The following is a 23,346-nucleotide window of genomic DNA, read 5'->3' as shown; positions in this document are numbered from 1 at the left end:
ATGTAAAAGCCTCAGTCCCAGAGGTTACTTGCCTACTGGAGTCACTACTACAGCTGGAGAAGACAGGCTGTTTGGGAGCATCATCTGCACTTTGAAATGAATACTAATGGAAAAAAAAATGCAGTGCAAAGCAAGTAACCAATACTCCTAAACGAGTCAACCCTCATTTAGAGAGGGCAGATCCACACACCAGAGGCAGGGAGTATTTTCAGTGAGGTAAACCAGCATCTGTGCAATTGGCCAATACAACTCCTAACACTGCTTTAAAATGTGAAGAACATCTTGACAGAATCGCAAATGTCACTTTTCATAAGCAAGCGAAAAATAACCTCAGACTACTGGCAGACTTCAGCTGCCTACTGACTGCTAGTTTTTAACATTTTGCTTCAAACAGTAGTGACAAGTTGCAATAAAGCATATATTTTAATCAAAGTTCTGCCACAAAAACAAGTATTTAGTGGTATAAATTCTCAGATACTCCAGCTTTATTAGCTGAAGGAAGATACAGCAATTTCAATGGACACCAAAAGCCTGTCCCACATATATGACAGACATCTGATGTGATCATTTATTTCCAATACATTAGTTCTTTTTTTTTTTTTTATGCAGTTTTTCCTTAAAAGACTACCTGAAAATAGACATTCTCCGGACACGCCACCTGCTACAGAAATAAATGTAAATAAGAATAATGTGAAAAGAAACAAGGCTGATACAAGGCTGGTTTAGGATTCAAAGCATAGGTGCAGCTGGTGGGGTTGGGGTGTGGGAGAAGAGGCAGAGAACTGACTCTTTACCTGGCAACACCTCCATAGTCAAGGCCTTCCTCCCCACGAAATTTTATCATTAATCGTTTCCACAGGTCTTTTGGCCTCATCTTCATGACTTGCCTGTAGGACTCCTGTAAACACACAAGACTTTCTTTCATTAAATGCTACTTACAGACAAGAAGCTACTACTGCTTATTAGAGATGAAGGGAGATTAGAGATTAGAGTCTCAGACTCCAGGTCTGAAGGGGATACTACTGAAGTGGGTACTATTTTCCTAGGCAATAACCAGTTGCTCAAATTCCAGACTGTTCCTTAGTTCTCTATAAATGTGGTAACACTTGTCAGATAAAACAGATACATGAGAACAACCACCCTCCATTAAATTTCCAAAGGTGGACTGTGATCAGAATATTATCTCATTCTCACATAACTTATAAAAAGCTAAAATGTGTGCCAGTAAACTCCTTTCATTTTGCACAAAGGCTCACAATTCTTGCAGTCTGAAAAGCCAACAGTGGAGCTTCTACTCTGGGTATAACACACCTGCAAACCTTCAAGAAGCATCTTAAGAACAGAAGCATCAATGTCACTCCAGTAAATCTACAGAATTGTTCCTTTATTGGTAAGACTCCACCAAGAGAACACAAAAATAAAACTGAAAGAGGCAAAACAAATTCTAATTTTAAAAAAGGAATGAAATTTTCCAGGTTTTATTTATGTCCAGTATGGGTGCCTGAACACCCCCTCTGGCTTTGCAGAAGAGAAGAGGTAGGTGTGCCTGGGACCCACCACACTCAACTTGTTTTCAGAACAAGAACATAATAAATTTCACTGCTGTACAGCAGCCTTTCCTCCCTTTCTTTAGTTGTTTATGAACTGACTTGACTGTCTCCCCAAAGGGAAGACTGACACAAATCTTTCTTGGCTGCAAAAAGCCTCTGACAACTCAGTGGGGCTATCAAGTTTGTGGGTGGGGTAAAAATGCAACAGGGATGGGTGGGATGGCTGATAAACTTCTCAAGCAGACAGAAAAAAGCCAGAATTATAAATGTGTTTAAACCAAGTATTATTAATTGTTCTGCTGAGTAATGTCACAGAATAATATGCAGACATCCCACTATGGGGATCTCTGGTCAGTCAGAAGCCTAGACAATTCACAAAACTGGTCTGATTCAGGGGGGGAAGGGGTAGAATTAAAAAAACAAAACAAAACAAAAAAAACCACCATAATTAAGATGTACACCATAAAACCAAACCAAACCAAAAAAAAGCCACCATAATTAAGATGGACACCAAGTAATCCAAACTCACCAGATGAATGCTATTCAATAGTAATTTTACTTACGTTACAATAAATCAAAGATCAGTATAATTGTTTGGTTTTCCTTTTGTAGCATTCCCTCAGTAATAGATGTTAGCATTCTTAAATTCAAGGAAGAAGTGAGACAGTATCTTCAAATGCACAAAATGCTTGGACTCCTTCCTTATTCCCTGACAGTCTGTACATCTCCAGCCACAAGGAAAGGTTTCCTCATTCTTTTTCTCCCCTACACGTTCAATACATCTACTCTAAGTACACAACTGTTCTTAACACCCCCTTGAAATGCTCCCTCTTCTCATTCACCACTGGCAAAATTCCAGCTTCAGCTCTGGACTTCAATGTTTCATCTAGCTGAATGACTTCTTTAGACAGCTATGAACAACCCTCCCCTACCCTCGATGTTAAAGAAATGGGTCAAATTTTCAAATTACCTCAAAAATCTCTTCCCTGGAGACCTCAATACGACAATGGCCAGCTTGAGGTTGCTGCTGTGACAGTTCTTGCCTCAGGATCTTGAGTTTCTGCACTAGGTCTCGCTTGTACCTTGGCACAGTCAGACACTCTGCCTCATCTGGAAGCTGACACAGGGACACTACCTGCTGCTGCTGCTGGTGCTGCTGATCTTTAAGTTGATTCTGGCGGCTAGAAACAAACACAGCTGTTTGCAGATATTCCAGTCATACATCCTCTTCTTAAAGGTTAAGTCTTTGTAACTAAGCTACTTTCAATTTACTACGATTATTACTTTGATTACGCAAAAAATGTCCAGGTCCAATAAAAAACAAATTCTGAGAGATTTTATCCTGACTAAAGACATATGCTTCTGTCTGTCTTGGCAACTACCAGTTGGTTTTAGGGTTTGTTATTTCTATTAGTACTACTCTACAAAGTATGTAGAAGGCTACAGCACTATATAATAAGGTATTATCCATACAATTTTACTGCTAAGCTGCTGACATTGAATTTCTCAGATACCGTTTCCATATTTCCTTTGCGTGTTTTGCCTTCCTCCATTTTAAAATTCAGGGATCTGCCAAACACTGTCTCTAATCTACAGTCAATACCATAGTCTGTTTTAAATGGCTTGCCTGAAAAAGAGTAAGCTTACAAAAAGATGTTTGTACTGGCAGCTTGGCAAGGACCTTGTCCCTTGTACCTGGCCTAGTCTGGACCACAGGAATGTGGGAGTTCACATGTAACTAATTGGCACAGATAAACAAGTATTTTTACTAGCAATTCGAAGAGATTTTGTAAATCTAGCTTCTTACTAGGAAAAGTAAATTAATCGTGTTGCAGAGGTGTCCTCCCAAGTCGTTTCTTATATGCAGTTAGTGGACATTTTTACAGTTTTTTAGTGTGGCACTTTGAAAGAACACAGGATAAACGCTGTACTTTTCCTACACCGCACGAAGAATCGCTGTGTGGAACACATGAGAATACACCAAATTTACTGGATAAATAAGAAAAGTTAACATTCAGAATGCTTTCCAGTGGAATATTAATAAATTGGTTTTTTTAACATAAAAAAATACTGGAAAGAACCAAACAGTTTTAGTATATGTTAAAATTTCAGCCTAGTGTCCATTTTGAAACAATGTCTACTAGAAAGTTCTACTCGCCAACCAAAATTCACCTCTAGCAGGCTTTCACCACAGAACATTTAGAATTGGTCATTAAAAAGGGGTGGGGGCGTTTCCACTTTGCCTTGTGGTTCTGAACAGCTATTCTGATATTTGCAAACCTATTTAAAGCAATTTTGCACAAGCCACCCTCAAGGGAGACTAACATCAGGTGACCAAGAACTCTACCAGTAGTCTTACAAGCCTAATACTTAGAAACCAATGCAACAGCACACATTGTAGATCACTTCAGCAATAACTCAAAGCTTAATGTGAATACCTCTACTCCTAGGCTCTAAGGAGGGAATAAAATGCAGAAGTCCTATGGATGCAGAACTTCAGCTGTTAGCTTAATCAATGCTGTTCATTTCAGTGTTTGTTTGGTGTTTTTTTCTGCTGGTTATTTTAAATGAGGCTACTTTAACTTTATTTGCTAGCTTATCACATTGGTCTTACAATAAACTACAGTTATTTTAAGTCACACTGGAGAAACCAAGTCATGACAAGAACTTGGAGACACACTTGATACGGTTCCAGAATACTCTGTCACCTGTGCTACATGCATGGTAATTTCTGTTCAGCTGTGATTAGTTTCAAACATGAATCTCATTTAAACTGTATTTACTTATTATGCAAGTTAAAGCAAATTCATTGTTCTATCTTCTGAACTTTCCAGTTCCATAAGGATGATGTGAAAATATTCCTTGCATATGTCTACCAGAGAAGTTGACAATTATACATTACTGTGTATGTTCATATCAACTTTAGCAGTACAACAGACACAGTCCCCTACACATAAAAGTTACTCAGTGTCAGTCTTAAAATGTAACCTCTGAAATGAGCATGAACTTAAGATCTATGTATCAAATTAAACCAATCTCAAATAGGGCAGTACTAGGAGGAGAAAAATAAAATGCCATCCTTCATATTACACAAAAAATAATCAGTGCAGTATTGGCTAAACAATCTGCAGTGCTTAAAGTAATTAAATCTCATTTCTTAGTTTGTTTTCACAGCTGAATGACTACGCTTGATTCTCTACAGTGCTTTAAGTACCCTTCAGGTGCCATAATTATCAAAACCTATCACAAATTCTTGGCCAATACTTTAAAACAGAACTGGGTAACAAGTTTAATTATTTTCATAACTTATAATATCATCACTGGAAGAACAAACTGCTTTACTCAGCTCAATAAGAAGGTCAGTATCACTGTTTTTATTATGGTTTTGAACCTAAAACACTATCACACCCATCCCACCCATATACTAAACTTATTTCCCAATTTACAAAATGACAGGCCTAAGGCAAACTACTTTTTTCCTTTTTTTTTTTTTTTAAAGAAGAAATAAGGAAGTAGGCTTAAGGGGAGTCAGGGGGAAAGATCTTTCACATATCCTGTTTGGTGCAATAAAAGAAAAAACACCAGAGAAGATTTATCAGACAGCAGACTTTCCTGATGACACTGTTGGTTGAATTTATGAAATCCTTCCCTAATGAAAGACAGATGCAAAAATGAAAAACTTAAGCACAGCGTAGTAGTACTTTAAAGAAATGCAAAATGGTTCTGTGATTCTGGAACTTGGAAGTCAAATTGGATTTTTCAGATAAGAAAGTTAGCTATGTATTTGTCCTCTAAAACACTTGCAGAACTAGCCACTATGACTCTACTGCCTTTTAAAAATAACTCTACCTGTGAAGGACAGTTTTTCAAATATAGTCCAGTTAACTGAATTTTCTACAGTTTAAGAATTGCATTGTTGTAGCTAAGAGGGCCTGAAGTTTTTCATCAGGTAAAGTAACTAAATATGAATGTAATGAATTGTCTTGTGTTCAAAAATGAACATGCTCCTCGACTGGTGATTTCTTTTTCAATATGATGTTCATTTGAAATTACCAATCTAAACGCAGCTAAAAATAGTAGTGATTTTTAAAAAAAAAAAAAAAAAAAAAAAAAAACAACAACAAAGAAAAAGTGTCTGGATGATGGGATTTTACTAAAGTTCTGCAATATTAATGTATATAACTAATTATTTCTCTAAGCAAAATACCTACTTGCCAGTATTTAGACTCTGCTTCCTCTCAGGGTGTTAGGTTCAAACGTATATTGGCCAGACAGAGGCTAGCCAGCTTTTATTTACTACACAAAAGATACCTTGACCTCCAGGATATTACTTTCCATTCCTCCTTTTTGTCTTTTCAGTGCTTGTTTCCATTATTCCTTCCTTCAGCTTTTCTTACCAATGATTCTCTTCCTTAAAAGGACTATTCCTCCTGCTTACTCCTTGCCCAAGGGCTGCAAGGCTTTCTATCTAACGAACTCTTCCTTGTTTCCTCCACTTAACACCTATTGAATACTTTACAGGTGTTTCCCAAGAGTATTAAAAGGTGTCAGTAAGAAACAACAGAGTCAAACTCCCAAATAGCTTGGACAAACTGATAGTCACATCTACTCAAAAATAGAGAAATGTTTGTTTGCTTTTCTATTTCCATTTTTAGTAGAAAATTCCCCAGTGTGAGTGCAGAGGGAATAAAAACAGGAGTCAGAATTCTTTTGAGTTTCCCCATCTCTTTTAAGAAGTCCAATATAAAAATGTGGTATCAAAAGGCTAAGGCAGAAAAAAAATCCAGTTCCCGTTTTATTTTATTGTGTTTGAAAAAAATCCGAGTAAGATTATTAGGACCTTATTTTGAGAACATCTCGACTAGTCTTACTCTAAAACTGAAGGAAGGAGCTGAATTATTTCTCCTTTATTTCAGGAGACTAGTTGGGCACTTATGCACCCTTGCCTAACTCATGAGTCTTTCACACCACCTGCTATTGAACATGACCTCATTATCTTAAAACAAGTTCTCCATAACTGAAGGTAGTATGAAGTATCAAGAAAAGGAAGGAAAGTGTCTCTCTTAAACAGAAAAAAATTCTATGGCTCAGTCTCTTTCACTGGACAGCACTTGCTTCCCCCCTGCTGCCCCTAACTCCTGGTATCACAATAGCCACATTCCTGCCTAAATGCTGGTTGTGGGGGGTTTTTTTGCCCCCCCAAGAACAATCAAACCTGTCTTCTTTGCTATGTAACAGAGCAATTTGTTAGTGTGTTAAAGAATACTGCTACTATACTTTAAACACTACTGAATGGCAGAATTCATCATCTTACAAAATCCAGCACCCCTGAGAGTCACTTTCTTTCCCCTACTACACTCAACATGTGCTGGAGACTTTAGACTTACTTTAAGACTAAATGCAAGTTAGCAGATAGCCGTGGATCTGTAAACTGCGTTGTCCTGTTGTTATGGTCAACAAAATAAACTCTGCCTGTTGCTGTATTTCGGATCTCCCATCCAGGAGGCAGTGGACCAAGCTCCTCACAATTGATGTTGCTAAGATCCCTGTGAAAACAAATATAAAACGAAAAATACCTCAGCATTTGGCCTCCGAGCCAAACAAGCGTAAATGTAACAGAACAATTCCATGAAGTCTGAGAAAATGTATTGTTTCAGAAACTTGATCTGCTCAGCTGGAATCTCTACTCCCAAGGTGCAAGCCCACCAAAGAAAAAACACACACCCCAGAATACATGCCATGGGGAAAAAAATCCTTATCAAATAACCTTCATTTTTACAAACTAACTTCAGATGTTAAATTAATACCAGCTTAAAACAAAAATAAAGGCCATCACCCTATTTGCCAAAATGGAATTGCAGTTCTACACCAGTTCTGACAGAAAACATTTTTACAACAACATTAGTCATGTAAGGAACTCTGAATCACACTTTAAAAACTCCTGCAAAACAAAACTGTATTGCTGAGGAGTTATATTTTCCATGAAGAACTATGCATGGGACATATGTTTATGGCACAGGTGGATGTGCCCCAAAACCCCAAGTGCTAGTGGGAAGCAAACCACTCTCTTACAAAATATTTCAAATAAAGTATTATTTGAGCAATGACTCAGCTCTGCACTGAGCAATGCACACGTAGCTTAATGGGTCTCAAGAAAATTCTGCTGAAATGAGGAAGATGTGGATTCGACCCAGGGATTCACTGAAAACAAATCCTAGTCCTCAAAAAAATACATTTAATGATTTTTCATGTGTTATCATTCACACCTCAGATACCTCACCCTGTCAAATGCAGCTCTTCTTAATGGTGTACATCCTCAGATCTCCCAAGTATCACGTGAGCAGAGGGGAGGAAAGCCAAGGGACAGAATGGCTAAAAAGATGCTGTCTGCAGGCACTCAAGAGGCCACTAATGGACATAAAAGGCTCTGGGATTGAACTTCTGCTGATATTACCCATATAAACACTGCTGCTGAACTGCAGAGCTTGTTTTATGAACTAAATGACCATTGCACGTTATCATAAAAGTACAATATTCCTTAAAAATGACAAACTCTGTCCTCACGCAAAAAAACAAACTTTGTTCTTGAGGACACTCATGCAATTTCTGCTGCCACACCTAAGACCAGTGCTAACCTAGATTTAATACAAAACCATTTACACCACAAAATTAAGAATTAGATCTTAACACAATTTTTGAGAGAAGCCTAGTTTCTGGTTTTGTGTAATGCAAAAGTCACAGACTTCTTAAAGCACAACTGCCAGCTGTATTGCACCCTTGAGTCTACAGATAAATGTAACAAAGGATATTCTTCTACCACAAAGTAGTAATAAAAACAAAATAATAATCTGAAAACACAGTGAAGTTACAGCCATGAGGCCCTTGATCCTTCCTGGGATAGCCATTTCCATGATATGGAATGAACACCAGCACTGACTGACAAAGCTGCCAGGGTTCTCGACTCAAGCCAACACTGGCTGCCAACTGCAAACTACACACACTCTTTTATACCATCCACACACTTTAGGAAGCAATTTTCAACACAATTTCTTGTTGGTTTTTTTTTTTTTTTAAAAGAACAATCAGAAGCTAAGAATAGTATCTTTCCTTTCAAACATAGCAGAAATAATCACACAATCATGTAAAATATGTACACATGCATCATCTAAATAAGGACACTAAACCAAGGAAACTTCAGATTTATTTCCTCCTAAGTGTTGAGATAGCTGCAACAGAAATAGAAGTTTCAGTATGTCAACCACAGGTCAGTCTCTCACAGCTTCTCTACCTGTTTGTGCCTCTCCCCCAGATTCTTTCCCATTTAAATGCTGCTAATGAGGTGCTTGAAAGCATGTGTGATTGCTCTAGTGTCTCCAGTTACTTTTTTCAAAATATACAAAGTTTCCCATTCCTCCAGTAATTTACGTTTGGTAGTCTGAATGTGGGACAATAATTCTCACAGAGAAGTACATTTAAACTAATTTAATGATGAGACTGTAGTTCACTGCAAATAATGTGTCTAAACATACAAGGGGCATCCACTGGATTTTCCAAGTTCTTCCCTTTGTCTGATTCTCCATCAAAAATGATCACACTTATCTAGCCTATTTGTAACCAAGTTTGTTCTTCATAAATATATGCTGCCAGTTTCTTGGTCTTCTTAACTTCCAAAGCCCACAATTAAAAACCAAAACCAACCCAGTTTTCACTGAAGTATCTCAATAAATTTGAATTTTTGGAAGTTGTCAGATCCTATTTTCAAATTATTTTGTGGAGTATTAAAACCTTGATTTGGCTATAATTCATATTCAAGATTCAGAATTGGTTAGCTAAACCTGTTTTCAAAACACCAGTGTAATTCACTTCTTGATTTTCCATCTGTATGTTAAAATAGCAACTTGAAGAACTGAGGAAGAGAGACGATTTTGATGAATGACTTGTTAAAATTACATATTAGATGTCAAGTCAGAAATCTATTGGACAGAGAAAACTCTGAAGAGAGTACTGCTTAAATTATTTTGATTGGACACCTTAAAGACACTCATCGTTCCTTACCTAGGGACTCTTGGATCGTGCCACGTGCTAACACCAGTCTGAGTGTGCAGAAAATAGACCTGACCTTGCTGAGTTGTCCTTTGCTCTGTGAAATCAAAATAAGTTCATATAAGAACAAAAATTGCAATACAAAAAGTCATAAAGATTGATCTTCCCACATGAGAAGACACAATCCATTTTTCCAATTTCTTGAGAGACCTACAATGAAAAAATTTTTATTTGCCTACCATAGCCTTCAGGTAAATCAGGAGGAGTGTGCAAGTGTGTCCTGCTCATGTAATTTCTGTGCCTCTGTGACCTGACCCTCCTCTCTGCCAGCCTGGGATCTGACGTCTGCCCACAGGTCGCACCGTTGGTTCCTGTAATTGGAGTGTTCTCATCCACGAAGCAGCTCAGTGGTCTGCCGGGGCTGGAGTATTCAGACGCTGGCCTGCAGGGGGGAGGATGTGAAAATTGCTTTGCTGACTGGATACAGGGCTACACAACACACAGAATGGAAGCTTCATCTAAAGGCTCTCAAGAAATCTTTGTGGACAGCAGAAGTGAGCAGTTGACTTGTCAAGCAGGATGATGGGCAGAAAGCTTCTGTTCTGTGCTCACTGGTTTATTATCCCAGAGTAATTAGCTCCTCACCTATCTTAGGGTCTGACCTGACAGTATATGATGCTGCAGAATCAAGATCCTATCAAGTGCTCAGATGAGCAGTTCCCAGCTTAGAGTGCTGAGACAAATTTTATTTTTTTTTTTTTAAGGGAGCAGTATATAGCCCAAACTTTCTCAGTGTTCATATGGTTGAGGAAGTGAACAGGCCTTGTTATTCCTTCTAATTAGGGAAGTTTATTAGGCAAGGATGGTAAAAAAGGGCTAAAGTTGCTCAAGAGCTTGACTGGAAGAGAACACATGGAATAATGTGGTTTCCTATCACAATGCTGCTTTCAGAAGGATTTATAATGGGTTAAACGGGGACTGATAAGGATGCAGGAAATCCCCAAAACAAACTACATATTTTGCATTTGTTTTTCTACTGTAAATTTGTCTAGAGCTTAGAATGGCTACTTTAACATACCAGGAAAAATACAGGTAGGTAAATTAAACCACTGTTCAGTACCTTCACTCACTTGAAAACTGCAAACATGTATCAGAGCTGGTAGCGTTAACAGTACGGAGTATTTTAAACTAAATATGTCCTTACAGTGAATGGAATAATATTTAATGAAGGTGGAAGAGACAGTCTGCAGGCACAGATAGACTGCAGAACAGTCTGAAAAATATGCAGTGACATTGTCTACACAGTTCAGGTAACACAGAAACTGCTTTGAGGAACAGCCTCACCATGTCTATTGTTATTAGAAAGGGGAATTGTAATGATTTCAAAACATGCCCTGTAACCATCAGCTTTAAAGTTCTGGATTACATGGTCATAGCATGTACAGAGACAATGTCTGTCATCTACTCAAGATCTCTTTTCTTCATCCTTTACAATGTCTGCACATTATAATGTCTGTATTTATGGAGTTCTACCATAACAGTTCTAAAAAAAAAACCAAAAATGCTGGTATTAGAGGAGGAAAAAAAAAACCTAGTCAGAACGATTCTTCTGAGTTAAATACTAGGCAGACTGAAGGATTAGGATGTCAGAGAAGAAAAGCATTAATGCCGAATACCCCTGTTAGAGCCACTTAGAACCACTTGTGCTCAGTGCTCCTGACCAGCAAGCAAACTTCATCATATGCAGTCTCTTAAAGAACTTCTTACCGTGTTGGTCGCTCCCACTGAGTTGTTCGTGTTATGTGATTTAAATACTGGATCCTTCCAGAAGCAGTTCTCCGTTCCTCCCACCTAGAATTCAGACATTGAGAGATAAGGCAATGAGTGGTATTTCCAGGAAACCAGGGCACAAAATGTTTCCAACACAGATGCCAACTCAGGAAGACTTAGACTATTATGAATCATGTTAGTTGAACAAGGTAACAGGAAACAACTGAAAGTTCCACTCAGAATTGATTGTACATGCTCTTCCCTTGGAACCAGGCATATCATTAATAATATCACACCTTTGTATGTGTTCAATAACTAGTTGAATTCCAATTAAATCCAAACAGCCATAAAAAGAAACTTATTGAAAATGTTATGTTTAATAATGCATTTAACTTCTTTTGACCACTATTCTAAGAAGTGCTTTCATAGCATCTTCATGCACTACTTGCTTTCATTAAAAAGTCATCTCCAAACAACAAGACTTTTTAATTATTACTTCTGCCCTCCACAATGCTCAAGGCTATACAGCCAGCTTTACAGTAAGGCAATGAAGCAATATTTATACAAGGCACATTTTGAAGTGAAAATTCTAAACAATTTTCAAAAATGTTTTTGACTTCTCCAGATGCCAAATGAACAAAAGGATGCTGTTTAGGACTTAGATGATAATTTATGTTTCAAAATTCACCATCTGAAAAATCAGTTTCTCCTGTCTTTACCTGCCAAGAATCACATTCAGAAGGTCTGTGCTCACTCTGAAAAAGCTGATGACAGCACCAGAACCTAAACCAGAGCATTTTTCTGTATTCCCAAATCTGTTTAGGTGTCAATGACGTCATTAGCTCTCACAGGGACAAATCAAAACCCTAAACCCAGCCTTTGGCAGGTAAACAGAGCAAGAACTCAGGCTCCACTACCTTTTCCAATTAAGTTTTCTTCACTGTGACTTCTACAGAAGAAGGGACCTGTTTTTACAATAGTGCACACCTCTACCTCTTCACAACTCTGCAGAAGGCAGCCAGGCCCATGTGTTCACTACCTCACTACTAAAACCATAGGGATGAAGTCAGTTTGCTGGCTGTGATTTAACATTATATTAGTTTATCAGTTCTATAATTTAAAAGACATGTTTTCTTAGATAAGTATATTTTTAAATGAATTTACTCATATATGCCACCTCCCATTTTCCAAGGGACAAGATAAGGGTCAAACTATTAACTATTCTGTGTTTCCTAGCTGGCTTATCTCTTACTCTTAAATTCAAAACTGTAGAACTCAGAGTGAGAGAAGAAAAATAAATTGACCTGTTTGTACACTGACTTCTCATTACTGCAAAAGTCTGTTATATGACCTGTATTTGTATTTACATCACAGTGATGTCAGCTTACCCATCAGGTAAATCATTATCAAATAACCGACTGCAATCCACAACTTGTCCTCCTGTGCCTATTCGGTCTCTGGACTGAAGACTTACTATTAAGATAATAAAAGAATTATTAAAGATATGGCATCTGAATGCAAGTTACAGTTATATTTGAAGGAGAAACAGTACAACTTGGAGGACTAAGCTGAGCCACGGTTTGGATACTGTTTCCTTTGCACAAATCAAAGAGAGTTACACAGAAATGGTGCATGTTTTCTTCACACATGTGGTTCTTTACACCTTATGTCAAAAAAGTTAGCTTGAAGAATATGAATGGAAATAAAGGCAGAAAAAAGTTAACTCTGCAGCTGCCATTAGCTTTGCTCCGTATGAGACGGGCTGTGACACTTGCCTGGCAGCAGCAGGGCAGCTACCCTCACGCATGGCTGGGACACTGCTTGTGCCATACCTGCACTTATGGGAGAACAGCTAATAGAAGGAGCTAAAATAAGAAACTGCTGCATAGTTTTGGCTCCTGCATTTTGTGGGCACATGGGATTCAACACACACACACGCAAAACCAGGCAAAATTTCACTGCTGGAAGCACTACACGTCTGGTTTACTGCCTCCTTTCAAACACCAGTGGTAAGAAGTCAAATGCAACTCACACACAAAGCACCCTGAAAAGCCCTTACTGCCCTCAGCAAAACTGTATCACTTGATTTATTTATTTATATGCTTCACTGTAATGGATATTTATGCCTGAAGCTTTTGTACCACAATTTGAAAACAGATTTTTTTTTTTTTTGGCAGCTTTTGTTCCCAATATCTTAATTTGCAACTGTCCAATACAATTATTTATTACCCTTGTGTTCCTGTGGGTTTGGGGTTTTGTTTTTTTTTTTTTTTTTTTTTATAGTTTGGTTTGCCTTTAACAATAAAACAATTGCATTAAAAGCTAAATACGTGCAGTGGCACACATTGCTTGAGGTGGCACCATGGTACCTCCACACAACTGTCTTTATTATAAGCTTACAGACCTTAACCTAGACACAACCAAATTTCTGTCAAGATCACAAAGTTAAAAAAAAAAAAAAATAGTAGTAGTACTGGCAGTTTTTGCCAGAGTCCAAATTTTCAACAACATGCTTTGAAGCTTAGGATTTTGTTCCTTCAACAGACCAACCCAGGGAGTGAGCCCTGCAGTACCTACTTGCTTTACTCCTAATCAGTATTAACTCCTCATCTTCCATGAACACTGACATTACAGAGAACTTCTCAGTGCAAAAGACACCTCCAAATCATTTCAACCAAAATAAACTCTTAGATGTATTTATTCTGCAACAAACCCGCACATTACAAGTTCACATCCTTGCATGTAGGCAAGGTTTGGCAAGCAATACACACAGACAAAAATGAAACTAAACAAAGGCAATTACCTCCTCTTTGCCTATGTGAGGACCAAAATTTGTGCACGGCTTCATTTTGTAATGAGTAAGGACTCATTTTTTCTGCACCGCCACATCAGAAATAAAATGGTGGCACAGAAGAGAGCTGCAAGATTAAGACACAGTTCAGGTGCCCTTTGCATCCACTACTCACAAGCATCCCCTTTTCTTCCCCCCTTTGAAGATAACCCCAAGTATTTAAGACAAAGATTCCATTGCTCCCTGTCCCAAATTACAAAGGCATACCCACTGTGCACTTGATTTGTCAGGTTATCATCTGCTGAAGGTATCAATTACATTTTAATATTGTTCTCCAGTCTTGCATATTCTCTTAATTTAAGTCAGTTTATCATTAGAAAGACTGAGAGCATACTTATAACTTATTCTATCTTCTTTCTTACTTTTACTCAGGATTTCTCCACCATGTAACTAGTGCAGCAGAATTACCTCGTTTTACTCAGGCTCATTCATCCATTCAACAAAAGAGCATTAGCAAAGAAAGATTAAAATATAAGGAGATTAATAATGACAATTTAAATAAAAAGGGACAGGAGCCTCTGGAATCTTACCACGGATACAGCAGCTAAAACAGCCACAACTGAGGAAACCTGGCCTTTCTGACAGTGACAGCAGAAAGCAGAACACACACATTTGTTCTCAGTCTCAGCTGCAACTCAGACAAACTGTTCTTTTTTCTGGGCTCAGTGCAGGATCCAGCAGCTCCTGCTAATTAATGCCAGCCCCAGCAGCACACCGAAGGAGCTAATGCCACTTTGGCTACACTGCTTTTCATGATCACGCCAGGTTAAGCCAACTGGTCAGTCTAGTTTATGCCCACACTGCTGAACTAGTTATCTCTGACAACTAGTTCTCTCTCAAGTGTATTTGCCATGTCCACGCTACATGGTGCTTCTCCAGGCTTCCCAGCTGGCATCCCAACAGCCCTGGACCTTTCTGCTTCGGGGTGGGGTGTCAGTTTGGGGTTTTTGTGCTTGTTTAATTAATGCTAGCCTTCCTAAGTCACGATGACAAGAATGCATGTTGCATACTCTGGAGGGCAGCATGAGAGCACATCATGGTGTGAGGGTACATTCCCTGCTAGTGTCATGTCTGAAGGACTGCTGTTGGCAGAGCAGATCACTGCTGCTCAGAGCAGACCCTCACCAAGCTCTCCCACCAGCTGAGCTCAGTTTCCTCTTAAAAGGAACCCCACGAACAAAGTTGCATGCCTACAGCATGGATGATCAGGGGATCAGTATACTGGAACAAAACCAAAAAGCAAACCAAACTGACAACACAGCACGCCCTAGAAAAATGACTGGTTTACCCTTTACTCTCCTGTACAAGCTCCCATACAACACTGAATATTCAAGAATGTCTGAAGTGTCAGTAATGCACTTAAAATTCCACATTTCTACCATCATTTGACCCTCCTGTGCCACCTCACTCTTATCTTAATACTGTGCAAACACTTGCAGATCAGATGCTACAAGACGGTTAAAGCAACCTAAAGAGGTAAAGTCATAGGTATTATTGACAGAGCACTTGGAGGAAAGCAAACAAATGCCCTGAAGCCCTTGTTTGCTAACTGGCATTTCCATAGTTTTTCCTGGCTAAGAAAACAAGAATGCTGCTTGGGTATTATTTGAACGAGGGACTGCACATAAAAAGGAGCATGCAAACGTACTTTTCTTTCCCCCATGCCCAAATATTCTCATTAATACCTTGTCATAAAAGCAAAGATCACCTTATCCAGACCGACATTTAATTCTTAACTGATCTACTAGAAATGCTGCCTTCTGAAACAACTTACAACTCCCCAAAAAGAGCTTTTATGAAGTTGTCTGTGAATACTTGTTTTTCAATTTGCCAGCTCCTCTTTAATTCTTGTCACTTAATGTTTGTAAGTTAGCAGAATGACAAAACACAGTTACAAAAAATTGCAACAGACTTGTTAATAACCTGTGAAAACACAAAATGAATTGACCAAGTCATCCCAGACAGCAATTCACTCCTGTTACAGCAAAACGTTTTTACCCTTTTGCAAAGCCTACAGGAAGCACAGCTTGGCTGGAACTCTCAATGGCCAAGAAATCTGTAGTCAGTTTTTCACAGGGAGTTCAGGTTCAAACTGTGACTATTCTTTAAAGTGAAATTAAAAGCTTTCTCAATATGTTTCATATTGTTTGTGGTCTTATCTGTCCTGACACATATAATAATAACTGGGGGGGTTTGTTTTGAAGTTTTTTTGCAGTGGTTTGGGTTTTTTGTTTGGGTTTTTTTTGTTTGTTTGATCTTTTGGGTTTGTTCTTGGTTGTTTTTTTTATTGTCTACATACACATTTCTAAGTTGAGGTCCAAAAGACTCTGGCACTAGACACTCAATTTGGAAAAAAAAAAAAAAGACCAATACAGAACACTAACATGTAGGAACTGTAGTTCTATAGTTACCACTAAGCTCCAAGAGAACTAAAAGATAAAAACTCTTACTTACCCACTATCTGTCCTCTAACAGTATCATTGTCATTTGGCCCAAGCTTGCACAGATCCAGTCTCTGATCTACAAAACAAGGACATGAAGCATAAGTCATAGAACAGCACATGCCTTTGAACATTGAAGTACCATCAGAACAAAATTCAGCCTAGTCTAAGACTGCTAAGACTTCAAGAGATGGGGGAAAGGCAAGAAAACTAAAAATCTTCAGCCAAGATTTTTTTTTCCCCCATCATTTTAATTCATAAAACAAGACTACAGGATTTCTGCTTTAACATTTTTCCTACTTCATAAAGCTCTTTTGATGATTAGGAAGTGACATTATCCTAGATTCCATGTCAAAAGTATTGTGAACTCTCTCCCCTTGTGGAGATCAGCCACTGTTATAATGCACTTGCAGCTCAACACTCATATCAGCACAGCACAGAGCTAACCTGCAGCATCAATCCCCGAGGTCCGTACTGAATAGGGACGCGCAATGAAGCACTGATCTAGTGACAAATAGTTAAAAATGAGAACTTCAGTTATGTCTTTATCGCCAAGGAATCTGTAATCGAAGGCAAGATCATAATGCTTCTTTACCAGCACATCACTTTTTTAAAAAAATTATCTATATAGCCAAGCACTACTTTGCCATCACAAACAGCGTGCCAAATTTCGTTCAGAAGTAAACGGTACCCATCAGGGTGAGACACCAGCACCTTACATGTTAATTAACTTTTGAAAAAGTAAATACAAAGTGCTAGAAATGTTAAAAGGCACTTGACACCTTATAACAAAATTTATCAATTACTTTTGAAACTCCATCAATTTTTAAACTACAAATTTGGCTCCAAAATAGATTATTCCTTCCGTTTACCCCTTAAGACTTGCATTTTTGAAAGTAATAAAAAAGATAATTAAAGGGTAATTAGAATCCATCTTCCTCTGGAATCCCAACACAGAAAAGTTCAGTCTTGGCAATCCACAACCAGACCACAGCTCCAAAGTTACCACTGTCTACAGTAAATGGTATGTATGGGGCAAAGGAGCTGAAAAGCCAAAGACATATTACATTCTCTAACCTACTCATGCTATCCTCAGCCACTTAACACCATTGCCAAATGGAATATACAACCTTTATAAAACCCAATAAAAACTTAACTGTCACTCTTCAAAAACCTGTGCACGGAAGTTTGGTCTGACAGAGAAGAAATTCTACTTTTTAGCTTACTTACAACCAGTGTCTTTAAGGCGGTTGATGGCATTGGAAAGAAGTCTCACACAACCCAGAAAACCAGCTCCCTGCTTTTTATGAATTTTCTTGTGATTCCACACACTGATCGTTATTGAATCCGACTTCCCAATATACCTGAAAAATGTGGAAAAACAGTACTGTGAATGGCATTTACTGAATACTTTGCAGATGCTCCAGAAATCACCTTGGGAGAAAAAAAGATTACCAACCATTACAATAAAATTTAACACACATTGTATCAGCAAGAGGGAGTAAGTCATCTTCAGAAAGATGTACACATTATAGTTTAGTGAAAGCATGTCTTATGAAGGGATTTACTCGAGTAAAAACTACTCTAACAACATGGCTCTGGAAGAAGGCATTCACGTGAACCCAAAGGCTACCGAAACCCGTTCAGAACAGTAACACGAACAGGTTGTGGGCTGGCCTAGTGACCACATCTCTTCAAGCAGCCACAAACATGCTTAGCTTCATGCCTATGCCCAGCCTAACCAAGGAGAATGGCAATGCTCGTGGCAGCATGTGTTTGGGAGCAGCACCAGCAGGCAGAGCAGTTCAAACGCCACGACACAAACTATCAGCTTAGCACCCTTCTGCAGCGCTTCATCTGCTGCTGCTTGCCACTGGCAATGCAAGTCACCCTCACCCAAAGCTCTTCTGAGCACCCAGGGGAAATGAGGCAAACCTAGTTACACATCTGCAGTTCACAGATCTCTGGGCAGCTAATTTACTACAGAGAAAGATTCAGCAAAGCCCCGTTTCTAACATACACCCCATACTACGCACGTGAGCCGTTACACCAAGTTCTCACAGCACTTCAGCTGAGCTGTGCCACGCTCCCATTCCCCTCCTGCCCCTGCTCACACGGGGGCTGCTTCCTTGCAGCATTGCCACAGAACTGCTTTGCAAACCCTAGATCTGCATTTCACCAGCTCGGGGAAACCTGGACCCTGTAGGCTATTTTATTTTTGCTTTTTTCTTTGAAGTTTTGTTCTTCGGAAGCAATTACTTTGTGAATTAGTTTGTTTTCAAAACTTTCAGTGGACAATTTCAAAACACCTAAGATAAATCAGCTACTGCCAATACTAAATTATTATAGTTATTTCAAGTTGAGGAAAATGAATTTGTAACTATGGCTTAGATCCCAAGAGCTGCTTGCAGTTCTTCGTTCCCAGACCACAAATTCTGGCCTTCTGCAGTTTAGTTCCAAGTGCTTTTTTGTTTGTTTTTGAAGGAAAATTGATCAAATAAATCCAACCAAAATCTAAATACATCTCCCGCATTGACTGAGACCTTACTGGCTTTAAAACATCTTAATATTTTCATAAAGATAGAAATGATACTGTCAAGGTTGCCAAGCAATTGAACTGTCATGGCTTAAAATTGCAGCTGTGATCAGTTAAGTGCTCAATTAATAGTTCTCCCATTTTTCCTTTTGAAAAAAGCAAAACTTTCAACAACTTCTTTTTCCCACCTGCAGATAGGGACTGACCCATGAAGCAGAAGACAGAAAAGCCTAACTGTAGGCACACACCCATGAGCATCATTTAAAGTAACTAGCAGACATTCATAACACAAACCCAAACAAAAAACAAACTCAAAAAACCAACAAATAAGGGGTTTTTTTAATAGTAAACTGATTGCATCATGTAGGTCAGATTTTTGGCCTTACAACCTTGACAATGCCAATTTTGCATAAAGAAACGAGAGATGAAGATGAGTTTTCACGTGCACAGTTGCAGTCTACAATGTTTCATGTACTTAAAATAAATTCTTATGAGAACAAGTTAAGTGCACTTAAAAATAAAGACTTATCATGACCTGTCTTGAATTTTCCAGTTTTCCTTGTTGCTTTAAAAAAGTCAAAGGTATATGGTTAAACACAATTTCATAACAGAACAGTTTGAATAATATGTAGAACAGCTGCATATACAACACAGTTTCCAAGAATTACTGTAACATTTCAGGGTGAGGTTCTCATGGCTGAGATGCAGACAGTAAGTGATCCATACCAAACAGGTGAGGACTTCTACATTACTACTATAACCTACTCTGAATTTTGCACCAGAAAATCTGGCTGATTCACACATGTAAAGGAAATAAGCAAGACACGCTGTGTTTTCCAAATAAAAAAGTCTTGATTATTTTTTTCCAAAGGAAGAAAAGAAATAGTTCCATAACTGCTAGTTGGCTTTATAGCAAAATGTTTCATCTGTATTTCTGCATAACTTCAGGCATGAAAATACATGGTTGCATTTAGAGAGTGATGGCAGGACAAGCTGACATTTCCAATTATTTTGGGGGGTAAGTTACATTGGATTTACATCATCTGGCAATGAAGCTCCAGTATAAAAGCCTAAGCTAGGAATTTTGTTTGTTGTTTAAAAAAATGTTTAAAAAATGCAATACCTATTTCACAGCTTCAGTACTTCAACAGAGATAACAGGATTAGTACTAATGAAGTGGAAACCTGGAAATTCAATTTCCATATACATTTGGTTAACTCCTGTTTTTCCTGAATCTGTGAATTACAGCTCTAGCTAAGAATTATGTGTTCAGAAACTTGAAGACAGATGCCTACTTTGAGCACTTCCACATCTGAACAAAAATCAAGCACATGCCACGCTGGAAACCTCTGAAGTATTTTAATCAAATTTTAAAACACAGGGACAATTGTTACTTTGTCTAAATAAAATGATCTTTGCCAAGGTGGTATTTCCTTCTGAGCCAATATACCACTCAGGAAGGTTTGGTATCAAGTGACTTCCCATCCTCATGGCATTATTGCACTTTCCCTGAAGAGTTTTGCTTGGTGGAGAAAGGCAGAATGAAGAAAGTGGAAAAGAAAATATATTCCTGAAAAAAAATACACCTCTTCCTGATCACAAGCCAGATGTACTCCCTCCAGAAAGAGGGAAAAATGCAACATCAAGAGGTATGAACTCAGGCTTGGAAGCCAGGAATTCCCTATTTCCAATCCATGCTGTCACACAGACTCTTTCTACGACCTGGATAAATTACTCCGTTTGTTTCTCCATTTTCCTATTTCTGATTTTTTTTTAAATACACTGGTAGTGTTCTGCTTTGAGGTATCAGCCATTTTCAGACTGGGGGAGAAGAGGGTGCAAAGGCACATAATGAAAAATATCATCCTGATTTTTTCTCTTCTCTCTCCCTTCACCCTGACATCGCTCTCATCTCTAGTAGCAACTGAAGCATGTTTGAGCCTCTGGGATGGTGAGAAGAGAACCAGCCAGAGGCTGTGACTTAAACAGGAACACAGCATAGACACGTGGCACTGCCTGGCTGCTCCTTTCTCCTCCCCAGTGCTACCTAGCCCATGTTGAGCTGAGCCTACAAGACATTGTGAAAGCAGCCACACCAAGCAAACAGGAAATGAAGTAGGCTTCTACCCCAGATGTTCCTGACAGACCCACCTAAGAAGTTCAGCAAAGACTTGTCCATCTGATGTGCTTGAGCTGGAATAGCTAGATCTGTGGAAAAGGGCCAAACGTGACCCAGAAATGTTTTCACTCTAATGGCAAAGTACATCAGCTTCAAACTGGTCTAAACAGCCATGTCAAGAAGGCAAAGCTGTTGCAAGGAGCTGTTTGATTGCTCCTCAGGAGTCTAATCTAGGATAGGATTGTCTGAACCACCGCTAAGCAGGGCTGTTGCCTTCTCTCCCTGAGAAAAATCCAGGATCATTAGTAATAACCAGGCAAAGTGGAGTTGGAGGGCTGGGGGAGAAAGGCAATTCTGCCAGGGCAGCACAGGGGCTTGAGAATACAAAGGCACCAAACAAAAAGGCACTAGAACCTGCAGTGAGGACATTTTGGCAAGAGGAGGAGCTGCAGAAGCTTGGTGAGGTTATATCTGCAGGGTGTAACAAAGAAGAGCAAGGAGTCTGTGCTAGAGCCTAGGGGTGCAGATTTCAAGGGCACAAAGCAAAGATGGGACCAGGACGACGACTAAGTTTGGTGCCCATGGTATAAGTATTTTTTAGGTATCAACAGACCATATGACTTCCTATGCTTTAAAAGCAGAGGTTAGTGGGGAGGGCTGGAGCAGGCCAGAGGGCACACCTGAGTGGGGGAAGGCTGCAGGAAATATCTAATCTATCAGAACAAAAAGGAGAAGGAAGAAAAAAGGGTAATTTGTTACAATTCAGAACTGCTGTTTTAGGTAGTGTTTAAATGCTTTGACAGTGAGAAGGTCTGTAAATGTGTTAAGTCTGGTCATTCAAAGCTTTGAGGAAAGGCCTGAACAATACTGAAAACACAAACAACACTGGAAAAAAAAGAAGGGGAATACATCCAGGGCAAGCGTGGTATTTTACTGACATTAAACTGCATCCAGACAGCAACTATTTGGCAATTTCTTTCTGGAAAGCCTCCCAGATTCCCCCTCCCCTTACACACACCCATCTAGACTGAAGAATCTGAGCAACTAATTCAGCTGCTTCCTTTTACACTAAGACTTAAATTAAGAACCACGTAAGGCAAAAGCAAAATCTTTTTTGTTCTTTGTAACACAGCAGACATCTTTAAAAAAAAGAATATCTATTATGTTGAATCAGGCTAGCAAGCCACAAAATTATCTTGGAATTAGCAACCTAATTCAGACATTATTGCATAAATACATCACAACAGATCCATCTTACTGTGCCGTTTGCCATCACAAGATACATGAGACTGTTAATTAGCAGCAGTGTTAACCTGTTATACAAATTCCAGGCTGGGGACACTTCAATCAACCCAACACAGTCAAGAGACAGTTTTACTGTACATAAGCCTATTACCATCACTTAAAAGCCAACAGAAATCTTCATGGCAGGAAAAAAAAAAAAAGCAGGATTTTTCTTTTTAAAAATTCTACATAACTGCACCTTCCTCTGGTTGATTTCCTACACTAGGTGGTGGCAGGAGCAGGCAAGCTGCCAGGGAGACTCCATCTGTTATGCTTGGTGTGCAAAGCATTTCCTGTAGCAGTGGAAGCCTCACAAGGCAGAGACGTGCGTTCCCATGCAGTGGGGTGTTGTTAGGGTAAACATTAGGAAGTTTAAAAAACCCCACTACTTCCAAAGGATGAGAAGAAAGGTTAAGTCCTGTGACGTGTGGGGTGTGACATCAGGTGCTCAGAGTAGAACTGTTACTCTTCCTATTTTTTCTATTTTTTTTTTCCCTAAAAGTGAATTATCTTAAAATCTAGTGCAGAGGAAAAGCTGAGACCTAATACTGTGTATGTTAGTGAAATTTACCTCAAGATAAAAGCCATGCAGTGAGTTGCTGTATCAAAGAGATCTAATCTCTTACTGCTGTTTCAAATAAGAACTGAAGACTCAGTGATTTATGTTTACAAACAGAAATTAATTTTCATAGAGGAATAACAGGCAAGACAATAAAAGCAGTTAAATGATTATGAAGAAAACTTTGAGGGAA

At 38.8% G+C, this 23,346-nt stretch overlaps 1 protein-coding gene across 1 annotated transcript in view; it reads right to left on the bottom strand.

Annotated features, from left to right (window-relative positions):
• The window catches only part of SMURF2 (SMAD specific E3 ubiquitin protein ligase 2), a 38,753-nt gene that overhangs the window by 5,967 nt on the left and 9,440 nt on the right, over positions 1–23,346 (bottom strand). The window contains exons 4-12 of the mRNA XM_008940561.1: positions 17,886–18,019; positions 16,669–16,734; positions 12,752–12,836; positions 11,361–11,444; positions 9,833–10,035; positions 9,606–9,690; positions 6,938–7,096; positions 2,521–2,731; positions 795–898 (exon numbers count right to left, since the gene is read on the bottom strand). Of these exons, the coding sequence (XP_008938809.1) occupies positions 795–898; positions 2,521–2,731; positions 6,938–7,096; positions 9,606–9,690; positions 9,833–10,035; positions 11,361–11,444; positions 12,752–12,836; positions 16,669–16,734; positions 17,886–18,019 (1,131 nt within the window). The remainder of the gene's footprint in view (positions 1–794; positions 899–2,520; positions 2,732–6,937; positions 7,097–9,605; positions 9,691–9,832; positions 10,036–11,360; positions 11,445–12,751; positions 12,837–16,668; positions 16,735–17,885; positions 18,020–23,346) is intronic.

The sequence above is a fragment of the Merops nubicus genome, unplaced genomic scaffold (assembly GCF_000691845.1).
Source record: "Merops nubicus isolate BGI_N331 unplaced genomic scaffold, ASM69184v1 scaffold22075, whole genome shotgun sequence".
NCBI classification, from domain to species: Eukaryota; Metazoa; Chordata; class Aves; order Coraciiformes; family Meropidae; genus Merops; species Merops nubicus.
The sequence above is the reverse complement of the archived record's forward strand: the minus strand, read 5'-3'. Positions and strand labels throughout refer to the sequence as shown.